This window comes from Daucus carota, chromosome 5 (assembly GCF_001625215.2).
Source record: "Daucus carota subsp. sativus chromosome 5, DH1 v3.0, whole genome shotgun sequence".
Taxonomy (NCBI): Eukaryota; Viridiplantae; Streptophyta; class Magnoliopsida; order Apiales; family Apiaceae; genus Daucus; species Daucus carota.
Genome location: NC_030385.2, coordinates 45,801,630 through 45,822,879, shown reverse-complemented (window position 1 = coordinate 45,822,879; position 21,250 = coordinate 45,801,630). Strand labels below are relative to the sequence as shown.

General features: G+C 33.7%; 1 protein-coding gene and 1 long non-coding RNA gene across 3 annotated transcripts; one reads left to right on the top strand and one right to left on the bottom strand.

Annotated features, from left to right (window-relative positions):
• The first annotated feature begins 458 nt into the window (after positions 1 to 458).
• On the top strand, positions 459 to 1,138 carry LOC108223252 (uncharacterized). The gene is made up of 3 exons (XR_001807158.2): positions 459 to 616; positions 688 to 825; positions 924 to 1,138. It is a non-coding gene; the product is annotated as an uncharacterized LOC108223252 (long non-coding RNA).
• A 15,546-nt stretch (positions 1,139 to 16,684) lies between these two features.
• Positions 16,685 to 20,182, bottom strand: LOC108220643 (BES1/BZR1 homolog protein 4). Of its 2 annotated transcripts, XM_064094379.1 has the most exons (4): positions 20,032 to 20,182; positions 19,459 to 19,757; positions 17,028 to 17,761; positions 16,685 to 16,935 (listed from the first exon to the last, which is right to left on the bottom strand). In XM_064094379.1, the coding sequence occupies exons 2-4, from the start codon at positions 19,690 to 19,692 to the stop codon at positions 16,932 to 16,934; spliced, it is 972 nt and encodes a 323-aa protein (XP_063950449.1). In that variant the 5' UTR covers positions 19,693 to 19,757; positions 20,032 to 20,182; the 3' UTR covers positions 16,685 to 16,931. The 2 variants fall into 2 exon arrangements, with proteins under 2 accessions (XP_063950449.1, XP_017249944.1); XM_017394455.2 differs by lacking the exon at positions 20,032 to 20,182 and having other exon boundaries at positions 19,459 to 19,969.
• Positions 20,183 to 21,250: the final 1,068 nt, after the last annotated feature.

Below are 21,250 nucleotides of genomic sequence, written 5' to 3'. Positions count from 1 at the left end.
GCCTGCCAAATCTAAGTAAGTCTACTGACTTATTATTTTTATAGTTTTATTTTATTTTATTAATTTAATAGTTTAGTTATGATTTCATTATTCTTATTTAGGGGTGAGCAGAAAACCGTCCAAACCGCGTAAACCGCCCGCACCGCACCGAACCGCACCACAAAACGCGGTTTTTAATTTTCGTGGTGCGGTTGCGGTTTGGATTTTTCACAAACCGCGCGGTGCGGTGCGGGTTGCGGTTTTAGTTTTCTTGAATGCGGTTCAAACCACACCGCACCGCAATATTAATATATATAATAAAAATAATATTTATATTTATATTTATAATTATATATATTTATATATATATTATAATTAATATTACTCTCAGCCCATTAAAACTTAACTATTATTAGTCCTAGTCTAGCAGTCCAGCAGCATGCGGTAGCCCAGAAGGCAGAAGCCCAAAGTTCTATTAGGTAAAACTTAAAATCATACTCATCTCTTTTATTCTAGCCGATAGCCGCACAAATGACAAAACCCTAAATCCCAAATAGCTAACATCTTATCTGCAATAACTACTTCAGATTCAACGATTCACAATCTCACGTACATCAAGCTTGTTGAGCTAATTAAGGTAGATTATTTGCTCTCATACTTCGGATTCTTTTGATTGTTGGATTTTGATTCGATAATTTCTTGTTTCAGACGGAGATGGAGCAAAACTTAGAGCCCGTCAATACTCCGGTGACTTCTTCATCACACGCAACACAAGCTACACAAGATGAAACCACTGAGAAGACGCCTGCATCACAAAAACGGAAAGCAACGCCATCTTCGAAAAAAGTAAGTGATGTCTGGGACCATTTTACGAAAGATGAATCTGATCCAAAAAATGATCTAATTTTATTATTTGTTTCTATCTTATATCCTTATTTGTACAGGTCCTTTTCAGCATATAAATGCATCAAGTATTTGGAGGCTGGAGCTGATTTCTACAGAGCTTGAAGATTGAAGCTGATTTTTTTTTATAATATTTGTATTTGAAATTACTTTCCACTTCAACTATCTCAGTCTGTCTGTTTAAGACTTTAATCGGTGTGCTACTGTGCTGTTTAAGACTCCTCTGTTAAGTTTTATTAATGTTCCAGATTTGAAATTTATGTTCAAATTTAGAGATATTTAGTTAGTTTTATCGCATGTGGAAACCGCAGTGAACCGCACCACACCGCACCGCATTTTCGTGGTGTGGTTTATGTGGTTTTAAAATTTCGTGGTGCGGTTGCGGTTTGAGATTTTGGTAAAACCGCATGTGCGGTTTGGTTTGCGGTTTTAGGAAAAAACCGCACCGCCCGCACCGCGATCACCCCTACTTATTTGATTAGTAGTAATTGGAGATTTAATATAAACATGACTTAATAATAATAAAGTAACTGTGTGAATATTTTAGGGAACGAAGTTGTTGGAGATTTTAACTAGGACATTGTACACTGTAAGTATATACTGTACCCTTCACTGTGATATTTGATGATGTTTTGGTGAACATTTTGTTGATGATTTTCTGATGAGGAATGAGTATTCTTACATTTGTTCTGTGTGTGATGCTTCCTTTGTGAAGTAAAGTATGATACTTCTTTCGGGAAGGAAAGCTAAACCAATTGTTTAGCTGGCCGGGATCCCCAACAGTAGAACGTGTGAACTTGTGAACGTGTTTGAATACTCATATTCATCTTGATGTGTGAAATATTGATTTGATTATTAAAGTTTTGTGAATAAAACTCAGTTGAACTGTACGATATATGCTTATTGAGCTTTATGAGCTCATTCCTTTTTATGTACTAACTGTACAGGAAAGAATTCGGGAGAAGGATGTTCAGGCAAGGGTAAAAATGTGGTGACCTAGAGTAACTTGGTTGAATTTGCAAGCAGAAGTTAATAGAAGTATTATGATGTAATCGAAAGAAGCGTTTAATATGTGTTAGGCTTGTATTCAGAACTTTTAGAAGCGTATGATGTAAGACTTTTGATGTAAGGTTAAATATGACTTTAAGTTATGTTGTAATGAGAAGTTTGAAATTTTGGAAATATATTTTGGTTTGTTTAGTAGAATGACATTCCCGGGTCGGGTTACTGAGGTCATCCCGGGCCGGGGGCGTCACAGTAAAGGCGCAAAGTCAGTAGTGAATTGGTCCACCTTCTGTCAACTTTTCTGGCCAAAATTTAGTTTGGCCATCGAATCAAAATCACTATGTAGCAACGATAAAATATCTCTATGCAACTGCATTTTTGTGTATTGTATTCTCGTCAACAGAAACTTTGAACGAAATAGATGCTAAGCTATCAACCACAAGTTTTAAAACCACCCGAAACATTGCAGCTCTATATAGAATATAATGTCGAAGATATCTTACTGAACACATAGTGAACAAGGCGATAGATATAGGAGGTGAGAACACATGGATTAATTTCATACTCCAGACAGAACATTTATAATGAAGATGACTACAGACTATACAGAAGGCTTCTATTCTGTTCTTAGAACAAGATAACATAGTTCGAGACTGGCAATGAGACCGCTTGTATTCAGATTGTTTCACCTTCTTACCTGCAATATAATGCAAATGAACTGATCAGAAAAGAAAACAATGTTTATGTTTGTGAATGCAGTTAAAATTTCATTGTCGATGAGTACCAAAGGGAAACCAGCTAGCTAGTGTGAATCAATTATGCATCGAGCTGTCCAAAAAAAGCTGTGATTAAAAGAATAAATTGACATGTTTTCGTATATGTTATACGCCAAGCTTACCACTTCAATTTAGAGTGGAGGTCTAGGGGTGTCTGTTTCGGGCAAACATGTTAACAGAATTTAATACCCAGGAGATGGAGCTAGCTTCTTTTTAATAAGAGATGTGGACTTCTGTGTTTTCTTTGGAAAAAAGAAAGTTAATTCACGTAACCGAACTCCAGACCCCAATCAACTGCAGGGCAAGTATTGAATTGTTGGAAGCGAACAAGGTCTGGAAGCACTACTGCAGTAGCTATGCTATTGCTAGTTATTCTCCACCAAAGTGTGTGTTAACTAAATATGGAATTACTATGCCTCTTGCAGCTTATTCATTAAGAAAATAGTGAACGTGTCAACATCGTCTTCACTTAGCGTAATGCATAATTCTTTAGTCTCATTCAATTCTATGCATGTTTTTTTTGGATATTCCATTTAATTATAGGCTTATTTTTTAAGAAACCATCCAAGTTTGCGAGTATGGACACACCAACCATTAAAAAAAACCGATATGCTGAGCATCCAAGTAATGTAAATGGACTCATCTGAATTTCCATCAATTTCAACAAACCCAGATCTCGAAATTGCTTAGCCAAGGTCCCTAAATCATCCTGAACTTGCATCTTAACACCCATATCCTGTCTCCGACTAGTGACATCCGCACGCAACTTACCCAAAGCAACATCATCATCATTCCGCTTAAATGGAAATGGCAATTAAGAACCGAAAAATCTGCTGAACCACACCATTCAATGAGGCCCCGAAATCAGCCCCAGCTTGGCCTAACTTATTCCCAATATCAAACACAGCTAAAACCCCATTGATCCCAGATTGATAATCACTTGCAAACCGGAAATCCTTGTCCACAAAATTATAACTAGGGAATTCAACATCAAACAGTTTTGGGGGTTGAGGATTAGGCCAAGAAAACGATGGAGGACTAATATGAGATTGAATCAAACCCGTAAATCCTTGCGTAAGCCGGTCCGCAAGATCCAATCCATGGCATTGAACTTCCTCCCAGGCCTCAAATGATCTCTCTGCTGACATTTTCTTGAAGCAAATTTCAGCTCTACTCACTTAAAGAAAACACCATATAATCAACTAAACCAATCTAAATTATCAACACAACGCCTTCACACTAAAGTCCCAGCTCAAAGCTCCCGCCTATATCAAGAATCACACAATTCTTGAACAGCTTATACCAATATAATGCCTCACTAATTAAATTCCAGCCTCATAACTTCCACCTTTATCATAATCACACAATTCTTGAACTACTTGTATCTATATGTTTGTGGGTGGGTGTAACTAGCTACAAATGGAGGGTTGAAAACAAGATTTGAGAATTTGGGTTGGGATTATTAGAGGGTGTGTGGTAGTGAAGTGTGTAATTTAAGAACTGAGGATATGAAATAGGGATGGCAATTTGTACCGAACCGATGGATACCCGATCCGTACCGACCCGATTGGGTCTTACCGAACCCGAATATTTCGGGTTTGGGTTCGGGTTTGGGTTTGATTTTTAAACCCGAACTATTTTCGGGTCGGGTTCGGGTTTATGCCATACCGTTTCGAACCCGACCCGAAAACCCGAAACCCGTTTTGTTCCGACCCGAACCCGAACCGAAACCCGTTGGAATATAAAAATAATATTTTTATATATACATGTATTGTCCCGTAATTTAAAGTAATATTGTGTAACATATAACATATTATATTACTAATACTAGTACAAACTATTGCATTAAAGTCTAACATTACTAAACTATTATTATTAAACATATTTTCACCTGTAGGGTTCGAAATAAGTATACTATATGCCAAGATTTTGAATGAGATTAGCAACACGGATACATGTGGTTTCAAATCATCAAATACGACTAGCCATCTCATTCTAATATGCAACCCCTTTTCAACTCTCCGGTAATTCTTATCATTAAATTCCTCCATTCCGGTTGTTTTGAGCTGGTGTTGCTTTTCAATGGCCTTACTTCATCAACAATTTCATGCTTAGAAGAATGATCCATTGTCCTATCTGACCTCTAATTCAATCATAATAATTTCAACATCGTCAGACCCACGAGCCCTTTGACCCGAATCAGATGTCTCACCTGAATTTGTAAAAATCAAGGTGTAATTTGGTAAAAATCCACAAACCCGAACCCGAACCGAACCCGAATAAACCCGATGGGTTCGGGTTCGGATTTGGTGATTCGGGTTTTTCCGGGTTCGGGTTCGGGTTCGGGTTTGGCAAAAAAAATCGGGTTTGGATTTGGTTTTTGCCAAACCCGTTTCGACCGACCCGATTGCCATCCCTGATATGAAATCAAGATTTGGGGGAATAAAATTTGGGAATTAGGTATGGTTGATAAGATACTTGTTAAATCAAAGAAAGTGACTATGAAATGGGTAGGCCCATCTCTTGCTTGGGTATTATGAGTTTATCCAACTACCCAGCCCATCAGGTTGATAATCTCGTATACGAGTTACGACCATACCCTTACCTAGTGAGACCTACTTATGTACTAGTCACCCTCATATAATATATTCATATCACCTTTTCGTATTTTTATGTTCAACAATTCTTTGTACTTAAAACTAATATATACTATCTATACTATATTATACTATCTATATTATTATGCTATAATAAGCCAACATGGGTATAATTTGTATGCTATAATAAGTCAACATGGGTATAATTTGTAGTCCTAGGTTTTAGTTATATTTTTTGGTTTGGTACTCTCCTTTTGGTACTACAACTCTACAAATGTGAAGTCTATTAGTCTTACATTGTTAAACAGTTTCAAATACTAAAAACACTCCTAACAATCCATTATCATATAATATTTATTAAAAAATTTATAATGATGTTATATAAAAATTATAAATATATAATTTTGAATATTTTCTTTTAACAAGAACCTTCATATAACTCTTTTTAACTTTAATGTCTTCTAAACATCACATAACCCTTTCTAACTCTAATCTTAAAAGTTTCTGTTGTCAAAAAATCAAGATTACATAATTATGTTGAAATTCAATTGATTATATTACTGAATCTTTCAAATGTATGACAAGATCATCAATGTTCGGAAAAGATTTGAATTTTCTGATTTTTTTTAATTATTAAATCTACATGTACTAAATTCGGATTAAATGTACTATATGCAGTGTTCTAAAAATCCCAGATTTAACCGATTAATCCCCTGCAAGGTCGGCCACCGATTCGATTTTTGAAATCCGATTAATCCTTATATATATTTTTTAATCGAAGCATATATGATAAATTATTAAAATTAAAATACTATATTACTTTAAAAATGAATAATTATAGAGTTTATGAATATAATAAATATATTAGTTACTAAATATCTAATATAATAATAACTAAATATTAAATAATATATTAATATTAAAATAAATCCGATTTTCAGTCCGATTAATCCTTTCGATTAATCCCCGATTTTCGATTAATCCCTGAATCGGTAGTTCAACCGATTAGGTCCGATTCTCGATTTCTGTAATACTGATTATGTGTGTGTGTGTGTGTGTCAGGGTTTGTCCATTTTCAAGTAATCGGGAGAAAATATAGTCAGTCGAATAATATAATTTAATTAAATTCAATCTATTAATATTAAAATACTAATAAAATGATGTTAAAATTTAAATAATAAATAATAAATTACGAACTATATACCCGCCCGTGCTTCACACGGGTTAAAGGCTAGTATTATAAAAAGTCAACATGAGTATAACTTGTACACGTACAAAATTTTGGTTTGACACTCTTCTCTAAAACTAAAAAACATGTAGATAGCTAGCTATTAAACAGTTTCATATACTAAAAACACTCCTTATGTATATTAATATCCTTTTAAATATAATTTATAATTAGTTGAAAAATGTGAAACAACTGTTAATAGCATATATTAATATTAAAAAAATATTTATAGATAAATGTATAACTAATTATACATATACAATTTTGAATATCTTTAGTCTAAAATACATATAAATAATTAGAGACGCTACTTTTTAATTATAACGTATTCTACTCGAAATTTAACTCTAATGTGTTCTATTTCATTATAAACACGAACCATTACGTAACATATGAAGATATATGAAATATGAAAATTTTGATTTAAAATTAATTGAATAATAAACTATCACATATTAATATCAGAAAAATAATTATAGATAGATAATAAATTGTGAAAGCTAAATTTCCGTTAGAAGATATAATCAGTTGATTAATATAATTTAACTAAAATCCAAATTATAAATACTAAAATACTAATAAAATAGTGTTAAGATTTAAATTATAATTAATAGATTACGAAAGCGCACGTGATTTGCACGGGTTAAAGGCTAGTGAAGTTAAAAGAGCAACACGAATTTGAATCCTCTAAAACTTAACAATAACATGTAGATAGCTACTATTAAACAGTTTCATATAGTAAAAACACTCCTTATGTATAATAATATTTTTTTAAATATAATTTATAATTAGTTGAAAAAGGTGAAACAACTGTTAATAGCATATATTAATATTAAAAAAATATATATATAGATAAATGTATAACTAATTATAAATATACAATTTTGAATATCTTTAGTCTAAAATACATATAAATAATTAGAGACGCTACTTTTTAATTATAACGTATTCTACTCGAAATTTAACTCTAACGTGTTCTATTTCATTACAAACACGAACCATTACGTAACATATGAAGATATATGAAATATGAAAAATTTGATTTAAAATTAATTGAATAATAAACTATCACATATTAATATCAGAAAAATAATTATAGATAGATAATAAATTGTGAAAGCTAAATTTCCGTTAGAAGATATAATCGGTTGATTAATATAATTTAACTAAAATCCAAATTATTAATACTAAAATACTAATAAAATAGTGTTAAGATTTAAATTATAATTAATAGATTACGAAAGCGCACGTGATTTGCACGGGTTAAAGGCTAGTGAAGTTAAAAGAGCAACCCGAATTTGAATTTGATTCGTTTGATAAAACTTAAATCCAACTGTTACTCCTTCCGTCTCTTAATACTTTTCCCGTTTGCCAATACACATTTTTTATTGTTAATATTTTTAATTTCATATTAGTATTAAATATAAAATCTTCACCGTATTAAAGTACTCGTGAATACGAATACAACAAGATCACTCATGACTATATTTAGTGTTATAGATTAGACGTAAATTAGTAATTTGTCTTATGTTATGAACAGTCACGACATATCAAACGAGCAAATAAATAGAAACGGAGGGAGTAATAACTTTGATAGGATGGTAGAAATTATAATAACTTTCATAAAATATAAAAATATAAAAAGATGTATTTTTATCCAAATATTAAAATTTAAAAACACCATAAAATTCACAGCATCTTCTTGATTATAATTAAATATTATTTATTTCTTCATATAATATCTTTAACATGCACATTTACATAAACAAATTTGGTTACGCTCACAAATTGCGTCTAGTAATCATCCATCATTATATTTAGTTATGCACGTTAATGAACAAAAATGGGCATCCCATTCTTTATCGCAGTCCGGAAGCGACATTTCATCAGAACATACATTGTACTTCTCCTCTTCTTTATTCTGGGCAAGATCTGTCCAAACCAAATCACATTAACAAATATACTTAGGAATATATATTTCATGAAAAAATAAAGGAATTTTTAATATAAGAGAAGATAAATATTAAGTTCATTGAAACTGTGAAAGTTAACTGATTTTTTCATTTTTTATTTCTCTACACACATTAGGTAGTAGGACAACAAAATTTTCATTGAATAATAATTTCAAATAGACTCAAATCATACACATTTAGTCGACTAATGGCAGTCTCTTTTTTATTTCTCTTCCATTTGTTCTCTGTGCGTCATCTCCATTTGTCAGCTTTAATTTCTCTGTAAAAACAAAGAGAGGATAACTAACTTAGCCAAATATTTAGTAAAACTAATACAAAAGAAGTTATTAATAAGCTTAAACTTTAGTGAAATTTTACCTTATGGTTTTGCAAAAAGAGACTGTCATATGTCCTTGGGGAGGTTGGGTAGATATAATTGTACAATGTGTCACCCATTGATATTTATTAATATTTTGCGGATAGTCGACTGAACGGACGGTGACATCAGAATTGATAATCATATAATAGTATATGGAAGAAGCACAAATTTTGGGTTTAAAATTAATATTTGTGCCGGACATATGAAAGTCGAAAGGCGCAAATTGACTGGTATTAAGGAAAAGAGGAGGAGTATTGTTTAAAAACCCTATCGATATGTCTGAAGCAAATAGGGTTATATTATTACGGATTTCTATTTCTCTCGTATTATCTGGATTAAAGACGGAGAGATTAAAAAAAGTATCGTAAGAAAGTTGGTCCCGTTGAATGTCGAATTCATAAGTAGTACTATTAACTACTTTAAATTCAGGGACATCAACTTGAGATTGATGGCGGTAATAATAATATACACTGAAACCCGCAGAAGTAATAACAAGGAACATTAGAAAACTAAAGCTCAATAAATTACGGTTGACAATAAAAACGTAAAGACGCACCAATAAATTGTATAAATCATGGATAGGGGTTATAAAATAATATAGTACGTCACCAAAAATATTGTTGACGGGCGTATTATCGACATCCCGAGGGGGTTGATGTTGTTGCTCGTCAACAATGTCGACATCCCGAAAGAGTTGATGTTGTTGCTCGTCAACAATACTGACATCCCGAGGGAGTTGATGTAGCTGCTCGACGTCGACAAGAATATCGACAAATATGGGTTCGACCGGAGCAACAACTTCAACAAGTTCGATATTCGGTGTGGGCTGAGGATTTCTGTCAATATCGATTGGACGAGGACCGAAAAACCTGGCACATAAATACAAAAATATAAATATAAAACAATGACAAATGATATGATATATTTAAAAAGCGTACAAATATAATATTATTACCAAAAAATATATAGAAACACGTTTAGTATAAATTGGTAAAGATCCCTGAGAGCCATCTGCAAAATGTTAAAAAGAGAAAATTTGATTAGTGACAACATCAAAAGAAAGAAAGGTAAAGAAGATCCACACACACATAAATATCGACAGAGACAGATAATTTAGTGTAATAATATTATAATGCCATCGGCAGAAGAATCCACTAGCTAACCCTAGCAATTAAGCCACGCTGATTGAGCTCATGTGTTTTTACATGAGTTAGGACTCTCCCGAAAACAAAGTGCACGTAACCAGCACAAAGCACCAAAACTAAAGCAAGTATTTGGAAACGTCATATATCAGTAACATATTGGTCCAAAACCATGTAGAGTCCAGGGATGACTTGCTATATCATAAAGCCATCTCACAGAAGATAATATATAATAGAACTTACTATACCTGCAAGTTACAAAAACCAAATTATAATGTACAGTAATTTCTTAAGAATATGTTGAGATGTTCTCTAAAAATGGGACATTTGAAAATGTTGTTAGTGTGGGAAGTAAGAATGTACAAAAATTAATTTTCTTATATTAACTGTACAATGCATATCATCAGATGGAAAAAACAATCAGACACACACTCATGAAATTTTTGGTGCATATTAACTTTCAATTCAACTGGTGCATGTTACACACACACTCATGAAATTTTTGGTGCATGTTAAAAAGCGTACAAATATAATATTATTACCAAAAAAGAACAAAGTTCCATGTAGTCCACATATTTACTGTAGTACCGTAGACCACGTATGTTCTGCAACTATAGAATGACATAAAAACATTGCAAAATGTGTTATTTTGCAAATCATGTTCTATAAACATCATTATTTTGTTAAAAATTTTGACAATCCTAAACATTCTACAAATTAAATAGTGAAAAACACATTATTCTGCAAAACATGTTAAGTTTGCAGAACATATTTACATATTACAGAACATATGTGTTCTACTTGTCGAACATAATTTATTTTCAATATTTTTCATGAAATAGTGATATTTATAGAATGTATTTCACAAAATAACAAGTTTCATACATTTTGCAATGTTTTTATGTCATTCTATAGTTGCAGAACATATGTGGTCCACGGTACTACAGTAAATATGTGGACTATATGGAACTTAACTCTACCAAAAAATATATAGAAACACGTTTAGTACAAATTGGTAAAGATCCCTGAGAGCCATCTGTAAAATGTTAAAAAGAGAAAATTTGATTGGTGACAACATCAAAAGAAAGAAAGGTAAAGAAGATCCACACACACATAAATATCGACAGAGACTGATAATTTAGTGTAATAATATTATAATGCCATCGGCAAATGAATCCACTAGCTAACCCTAGCAATTAAGCCACGCTGATTGAGCTCATGTTGTTTTTACATGAGTTAGGACTCTCCAGAAAACAAAGTGCACACAATCAGCACAAAGCACCAAAACTAAAGTAAGTATTTGGAAACGCCATATATCAATAACATATTGGTCCAAAATTATGTAGAGTCCAGGGATGACTTGCTATATCATAAAGCCATCTCACAGAAAAAAATATAAAATAGAACTTACTATACCTGCAAGTTACAAAAACCAAATTATAATGTACAGTAATTTCTTAAGAATATGTTGAGATGTTCTCTAAAAATGGGGGAAAGTAAGAATGTACAAAAATTAATTTTCTTATATTAACTGTACAATGCATATCATCAGATGAAAAAAACAATCACACACACACACTCATGAAATTTTTGGTGCATATTAACTTTCAATTCAACTGGTGCATGTTACACATTTTAGAGTGGAGGTCTAGGGCTTTCTGTTTCAGCCAAATATGGTAACAGAATTTAATACCCAGGAGATGAAGCTAGCTAGGAATTAAAAGAAATGGCGCGAGATGTGGACTTGTGTGTTTTCTTTTGAAAAAAGAAAGTTATTCACGTAACCGAACACCACACCCCAATCAAAAAATATACCTGCAGGGCAAGTATTGAATTGTTGGAAGCACTACTGCAGTAGCTATGCTATTGCTAGCTATTCTCCAGCAAAGTGTGTTAACTATATATATGGAATTACTTAGCGTAATGCATAATTCTTTAGGGGCCATTTGATTACTTCTAAACGGAGGTGAATAAGAATTATATGACCGAATCATCTCGTTCAGTTTGTTTGGCATGCAATAAACACAGCTGAGTGAATCACTAAATCTGCTGAGCCACTCATTTCCAGAGTCCAAACTGAGCCAGTCATAAACTTAACTTGAAATCAATCATCACATACTTTAAAAACTAGTTGCAATTATGCATTTTTTTTTCCCGAGATATCATCCTATGAAGATAATATTTTTTTAAATATAATTTATAATTAGTTGAAAAAGGTGAAACAACTGTTAATAGCATATATTAATATTAAAAAATATATATATAGATAAATGTATAACTAATTATAAATATACAATTTTGAATATCTTTTGTCTAAAATACATATAAATAATTAGAGACGCTACTTTTTAATTATAACGTATTCTACTCGAAATTTAACTCTAACGTGTTCTATTTCATTACAAACACGAACCATTACGTAACATATGAAGATATATGAAATATGAAAAATTTGATTTAAAATTAATTGAATAATAAACTATCACATATTAATATCAGAAAAATAATTATAGATAGATAATAAATTGTGAAAGCTAAATTTCCGTTAGAAGATATAATCAGTTGATTAATATAATCTAACTAAAATCCAAATTATTAATACTAAAATACTAATAAAATAGTGTTAAGATTTAAATTATAATTAATAGATTACGAAAGCGCACGTGATTTGCACGGGTTAAAGGCTAGTGAAATTAAAAGAGCAACACGTATTTGAATTTGATTCGTTTGATAAAACTTAAATCCAACTGTTACTTCTTCCGTCTCTTAATACTTTTCTCGTTTGCCAATACACATTTTTTATTGTTAATATTTTTAATTTCATATTAGCATACCTAAGAGAGGAATGAAGAGAAATAAGATATGGACTTGATTGCGTTTTCTTTTGCAAAAAAAAAAAAGTAAAAATAGTTTATGAAAAGAAAAGGTTGTTTCAGGCAAACATGGTAACACAATTTAATGCTCGGATTCTTTTTTTCACTGGCCAGCAGATGATCAGTTTTTTTTGGAAAATTATAAATCCTTTGGATAAATGGACCGCTTGAGAAAAGATTGCATTCACTTATAGTTGGTAACTTTCAATGAGCACAACTCATCGCTTTGGAAAATCATAAATCCTTTGGATAAATGGACCACTTGAAAAAAGATTGCATTCACTTATAGTTGGTAACTTTCAATGAGCATAACTCATCGCTCATTTTATCAACATTTATGCGTATCTGGCCATGACATGGACATAGACAAACTGAAATAATATATATAAACACATCTCAATCTTCCTGCGTCAGTCTCATAGACAGGGCCAGCAGATCAGTTTGCATGCTTCCTTTTTTTTCAGTAAAAGATTCACTAGTTCACTCGGCAACAGAGTTTACAGCGAGTGCCTTTACAAAATTCGGTGGTAAAGGCGCAAAGTCAGTAGTGAATTGGTCCACCTTCTGTCAACTTTTCTGGCCAAAATTTAGTTTGGCCATCGAATCAAAATCACTATGTAGCAACGATAAAATATCTCTATGCAACTGCATTTTCGTGTATTGTATTCTCGTCAACAAAAACTTTGAACGAAATAGATGCTAAGCTATCAACCACAAGTTTTAAAACCACCCGAATCATTGCAGCCTATATTGAATATAATGTCGAAGATATCTCACTGAACACAAAGTGAACGAGGCGATAGACATAGGAGGTGAGAACACATGAATTAATTTCATACTCCAGACAGAACATTTATAATGAAGATGACTACAGACTATACAGAAGGCTTCTATTCTGTTCTTAGAACAAGATAACATAGTTCGAGACTGGCAATGAGACTGGCAATGAGAACAATATAATGTAGTGCATGTCATGGTTGATTACAGTTGGAACATACTCGGGCACATTGCATATTACAGTATGAAAGTAACTTTCGGGAGATGAGACAAAATTCGTGTAGTACATGAGAAGTGTTCTTGGAAGATTATCCCAACCCCATACAAGGTACTCTACAAAGGAGTGTGAGAGGATCATCCAAGCAGAACCTGCAAATATTGTAGTAATGTTATGGTACAGGCATATCCAGAATATGAAATGTAAAGAAACTCAAAAAAGTCTACAGAGATGCGAATTCAGTTCCATGGGCATTAATAAAACCGTGATTACATTTTGTTTCCTCTTAATATGAATATGTCAACTATATTCATACTATGAATAGGCATATGCAGTTACTTTGCTTAAATGTAAAACAGGGTTATGCGGTTCTTTGCACCATCATCCAAAATAGGTACTGGTATTGTCTTAGTCTAATAATACTAAACAGAGGAGAAAGGGAACATCCAAACTGAAAATTCCAAGCAGCCATCCAATGAAACTATTTCAAGAAGCCATATCCCCGCCCAGGGCCTCCTGCCGCCATACTCCCTAACCTCAAGGTCCACCATTTGCTTGGTTCCTCCAACCAAAACCTTGCTCTTCCTGATCATAGGAAACCCTGCTGGCTTCATCTTCTTCGTCTTCATCATCCGAGAGCTCCACCACCTCAATTAGATGCTCATGCTCATCTTCTTCAGCTTCCCATAACCAGTCCTCGTACTCCTCTTCCGACATAGCTTCAAAACCTCCATGGATAGCTCCCAAACCCATGTCCAGGCTCCAGATTTCCTTAACCCTACCAAACAAACGCCTCATTACTACCAAACGTGTATTCTGCAGAGCTCCCGCCTCCGCCAAGTATCTTGTCAATCTGTTCTAACTCTCTTCAACAACCCTAACCACTAGGGTTAGATTTGGGTCGCTCTTTCGCTGCTCCAGCTGTTGAATAACCTTGCAGTGGTTCTGGTCTATGAACCATTTCCAGTCCTCTCATTCCTTTACTGCTTCACCATTATCAGTCTCCAGTTCCACCATATTTTCTTGTTCAATAAAGGCTCCTTTAAGTCCCACCAAGAGAGCCCAGAGTTCGTTTGCTCTTGTAGTGAGATTGCGGATGGTACCATAGTACATTTTTATGATAGTACCCTTCCTATCTCTGAGCACAATACCGATTCCAGAATCATTACCATTGGGGAGAGCGACATCACGTGTGAAGGCGTGAACATTCACCTTGATAAAGCCCTCTGCTGGAAATTTCCAAGATTTCTCCATGGATGAGTTGAGAGGAGGTGAAAAGGTGCAGTAGATAGGAGTATTTGGGAGAGGAGATTTGGGTGACTGATTGCTTGTAGATCAAAATGCTGTGAATCACTCTATATAAATACACCCTTAGCCATGCATGTTGTTCTTACCACTTCAATATTTTAGAGTAGAGGTATAGGTCTGTCCGTTTCAACCAAACCGTGATTACATTTTGTTTCCTCTTAATATGAATATGTCAACTATATTTGTACTATGAATAGCCATATGCAGTTACTTTGCTTAAATGTAAAACAGGGTTATGCAGTTCTTTGCACCATCATCCAAAATAGGTACTGGTATTGTATTAATTGAAACAATTAATTTTATCTTCTTAAAAATAATATATTGATTCTTTTACTTGATTTGAGTCGAAGAAAAAAAAATTTAAAATATTATTGTTATTTTTCAATTTATTCTTAGTAAAATTTACATTTATATTTTCATTTAAAAAAGAATAATCTAAAAATAATCTGTAAAAATATATATTTTCCACATCAAATTATGTGTAAAAAATCAAAGCTATTATTAATTTTTGATATAGGAATATTTAACAAGATCATATATATAATATTATACACGTATGATATTTTATTGTCAATAAATGTGATTAATCTTTTTTACTGGATTATATATTTATTTAAAATAAGTTGTCATTCAGATATTTCTCATAAAGAATATCAAATAATATTATTCATTCAGAATTCAGATATTTGATTCATTCAGATTAGTCAGATATATTATTCATTCATATATTAATTGTTCAGATTTATCAAATGAGCATGCATGTTTTTTTTTGGATATTCCATTTAATTATATACAATATTCTAAAATAATAAAATTTTATGAAATATATTAAATATTAGCTCATCTCATAATTTTACACCACACTACATTCATTTTATACATTAAATATTAAATAAATATTAAAACAAAATAAAAGTGTGATTAAAAGAATAAATTGACATGTTGTTATACGCCAAAACTTACCACTTCAATAGTTCAGAGTAGAGGTATAGGTCTATCCGTTTCAACTAAACATGACAACAGAATTTAATGTATAGCATACCTAGGAAATGACATGGACTTGATTGCGTTTTCTTTTGCAAAAAGAAGCTAAAAATAGTTTATAAAAGGAAAAGGTTGTTTCAGCCATACATGGTAACACAATTTAATGCTGGGATTCCTTTTTTCAGATGATGCGTATCTGGCCATGAACATAGACAAACTGAAATAATGTAAATAAACACATCTCAATCTTCCTGCGTCAGTCTCATAAACAGGGCCAGCAGATCAGTTTGCATGCTTCCTTTTTTTTCAGTAAAAGATTCACTAGTTCACTCGGCAACAGAGTTTACAGCGAGTGCCTTTACAAAATTCGATGGTAAAGGCGCAAAGTCAGTAGTGAATTGGTCCACCTTCTGTCAACTTTTCTGGCCAAAATTTAGTTTGGCCATCGAATCAAAATCACTATGTAGCAACGATAAAATATCTCTATGCAACTGCATTTTCGTGTATTGTATTCTCGTCAACAAAAACTTTGAACGAAATAGATGCTAAGCTATCAACCACAAGTTTTAAAACCACCCGAATCATTGCAGCTCTATATTGAATATAATGTCGAAGATATCTCACTGAACACAAAGTGAACGAGGCGATAGACATAGGTGAGAACACATGAATTAATTTCATACTCCAGACAGAACATTTATAATGAAGATGACTACAGACTATACAGAAGGCTTCTATTCTGTTCTTAGAACAAGATAACATAGTTCGAGACTGGCAATGAGACCGCTTGTATTCGGATTGCTTCACCTTCTTACCTGCAATATAATGCAAATGAACTGATCAGAAAAGAAAACAAAACAATGTTTATGTTTGTGAATGCAGTTTAAATTTCATTGTCGATGAGTACCTTGTCTGTGAGGTTCCCAGAGTGAGCTCGAGATCATCTGAAACGAACCCTTCATGGATCCTTTCACCTTTCCACGGCTTCACTTGCTTCTTTGTGTTGTTTCCAAATGCAAATTCATCTGATAGGGATACATCCATAGGCACATTGGCATCCTGGTCCATACTTGCTGCCAAAGCGGGAGAACAGTTCCCGCTCTGTCCAGTAGTCCACATACGAGAACCGTTGCCTGCTTGAGCCTCGTCCGTGAAGCCAAATGGTTTTGGAGACACAAGGCTGAACGTTGGAGAACACGGGCCGCTCTGTGGAATTCGGAGGCCTTTGAACCAATCTGGATTTGGGAAGATCTGATACCCAGGGCTTGGTGGAGTGGAGAAAGGGACTGAAGAGTAATGTGGTGCATTCCAGCCAGATTCAGTTCTAAATCGAGGGGTTCGAGCTGGGGAATTCAAAGGAGAAGTGACCGGAGCACTGATGGAGCCAGTTTGCATATATTGATGCTGAAACTTGGAGGAAGAGGCGGATGAGGATGAAGATGATAGGTTTTGGAGCCACGGGATGAGGGAATTGCCATCTACATTTGCATTAGCAGCATAAGAGGATGAAGCTGGGCTAGGGAAGGAAGAGGACATGGGACTAGGGTTGTAAGAAGCACAGGGACTTAAGTTATAAGACGAGCAAGGACTCACTGGTGCAGATCCTCCCATAGCATCCACATGTTCTACAGGCTTGCATCCCTGCAAAATCGGAATATCATTAGAAGCATAGAAAGCACCAAAACATCTAAGAAAATACTACATATCATCCAGAATCAGATGGAATTCTCCGCAATAGATACATGTCCAAGAACCTAAGTCCTGATATTAAGAAAATTATGCAGTATAATTTTCAAGCACTGTAGCGCATACAAAATGGAGTGTCAATCGCAGGGGATTCTCAATGTGAATCAAAAAGTCCATATAACATGGTTTACTGCAAAATAAAAATAAATCAAACTGATACACACATACTCTAGCACTGTAGATGCCCATTTTCCATAAATTTACCGAACAGTTGTTTCAAGTCTAGAACTATATGGTTAGGCACCCCATTCATTCACGTCATTTATAATTGCATACTTATACAAGTCTCTGAGGTAATTAGCCATAGTCCTCAGAATGATCAGCTAACCTAAACCAAGCTTCCACGGGAATATATAAGAAAAAAACATCAATAACTGTTTTAGAGTTGCCTAATACGGAACCTGGGTGAATTACCATTTACCAGTAAACAAAATCAAGATAAAGTACATACAAATTTGTTTTGATTAGACCTAAGCAAATCACTTAACTACCAGTTCCCAAAATGCACAGTGAACTGAACAGGTTAAAAGTATACATGAAGCAAGAAGAGGGTAAATCAAGTAGTTCCTCCTTGTGATGATATAACACAAAGATAGATACACACTTTCTCTGACATGGTGGCCACAACTAATGCACTGAAGCAGCAAAAGTACAATAATATAGCCCAAAAACCACAGTGGAGCAAGTCCAATAAATTCAAGGTGGCACATTGATTGGATTGTACCATGAGCCAATGACTCAAAATGATGGGACTTTCCCATAAACAAGCCCTTCACGAGACCAACAATTGCAAAGCAATGCTAAATAAAGAAACTGAGCTTTTAAAAACACTGCTGCTGAGTTGCACAAGTTTCTGTTAGCATATAACAAAGTAAAGGCTTCAGCAAGTAGGTGCTGCACCAAGAACATGAAAGGAAACAAGTAAAGCTACAGAACAAAAGCTGAAAAGTACATTGCCCCCACTAACACTTCAGGATCTTCATGAGTTGCGTATAGAAATTACATTTTTAATTTTATTCTTTTAAGTGGAAGTGGAGAAATGCAGGGTGGTGGGCACTGGGCAGGATAATCTAAGTCCCTGACTTGGTAAAACTCAATCTTAACAAACACATGCTTGTTATTTTTGTGACCAGGCTTTTTTTAAGTACATGTACTAAGATTGGAGATTAGAGGCTCATGTTAGAAGAGGCACTAGTAAACTGCTAAAATGCACAGTAAACTGTGACAATAAAGGAAGAAAAACAACAGAAGCAAAATAGCAAGGGTAATGTCCACAACAATCAATTATAAGCGGCATATGTTCAGCGGGAAAAAAACAGTTGGATGGTAAAACATCTCGATCTTTCCGTTGTAGTCCCCGACATTTTCATCAAAAATCTAGTTAAATGTCATCCCAAAAACAAAAAAAATGTTGATAATATGTTGGATCATATGTATGTCAGGACCCGAACCCAATAACAAAATAGAGTACGCATAAGATAATGGTTATTGCAATTTGCACATGAGCCTTTGCAACTTAAGTACTTAACATGGTATCATAGTAGAAAAAATCGAAAAACAGGGATTAAAAGGAAAGAAATAACGTTGAGTACCTTGCGATAGGTGGTGCCATCGGGCTCAACAATCCAACCAGCCTGGTTGCAAAGAGCTCTGAGAACTTCATTGTTATCGCAATGCTTGGGGAGATTATAATTGCCATACATTCTCAGTCCGGAGAATATCTTCGCCGCAATGGCTCTCCTTCGCCTCTCTCTTCTCTTGTTGTTCTCTCTCTCCCTCCATGTCGGCAATCTACTTGCTCCTCCTCCTCCTCCTCCCGTTGCCATCTCTCTCTCTCCCTCTCTCTCCCCCTCTCTCTCTCTGTCTCTCTCGCTTTCTCTCCCACCTCTCCCTGAAATTACAAAGAATTTGGACAAAACATAACAGAAGACATGGTGTTATCAAACTAGGATCATGTGACTGACAACAAGTGATGTGATAGTAATCATTAGTTTCATTTGTTTGACTCGACTGTTTGAAATTCTTTTGTTGTCGATAGAGACTCCCACTAGAATAATTTAAACTACATTATTGTCATTAATTTAAATATTAAGTTAAACAAGCCTAAATATTGTGAAAATAAAACTAGTAAACTACAGTAGTAGATAAAAAAAAGAGAAAATTACTTGAATCTGCAGATAATAGAATAAAATTACTTAATCGCCGGAATTTCGTCGGAGGGAGTCCGTGAAAATAATCAACGGCGGGTTAGCCGGGGACCCGGTTTTGATATATAAAGAGAGGAATACCAAAGGTGAAATGAAATCATTGGAAGTACACTGGAGAGCTAGCTACCCATATATACTGCGGTTGGCTTACCACATTGACCATAGGCTGTTGCATATTAACGAAAATGCCACGCGACGGTGTATGTATTTAACTTTATGAATTTTTAGTCAAATAATTGATAAAATTGAAAACGTTACTCAAGCCGGCAAAATATAATTTATCCGTATCCATTTCGAGAATATAAGAAAATTGAAAAATAAAACAAATTTGATACAACTCAATTCTCATTTCATAATATAACTGTAAAAATCGGAAATCAAACTAATCAATTGATCTACCGATTCAGGATTTATCAAAAAAAATTAATGAATTAAAAATTTAATCGAATCGGAGTATAATATATAAAATATTTCTAAAAAAGTAATCAAATTTTTTTTAATAAATCAAAACTTTTAGAACACTGAAAACTAGCTATTAAACCATAGCTACGAGTCTATGACCGACCATCTTGCCATGTAAACTCCTTTAAAAGTCAAGTTACCATCAAACTTGCACCTGAGGCCGAGCCCACCATATCCAATGACCAAATAATCTCAGCCGTAGTGCGCCTTTCACGTGACCGAAAGTAAAATTTTAGGCCTAATTTCATGAAAAGGAGTTCATTTTTCCTTCCATCTTGTTCATCAAATGTGGGCACTAAATATAGCTTCCTGGAGATTAACCTTTTAACATGCGAAAATGAATTAACGAATTTACATTCTTTAGTCTCAATGAATTAGTTGTTTTACTCCCTCCGTTTCAAATTAGATGTCCATTTTAAAAAAATCACACAGTTTAAGAAAAATGGATGTTCACAAATTAATTGAATTAAATGATCAAAATATGTGGAGTGAGATTGATCTAGGAAATATAAATAAGAGATATGTGGAGTAGAATTGACTTTGGAAATATGATTTTGCATTGAAAGTTGAAGTGGACAAGTAATTTAAAGCAAACTTTTTTTTTTAAAAGTGAACATGTAAATTGAAACGGAGGGAGTACTGATTGATATTTTGAAAAATTAATAACAGTCAGTGAAAGCACTACTTTCTGATTAGGAATACATATAATGAGCTT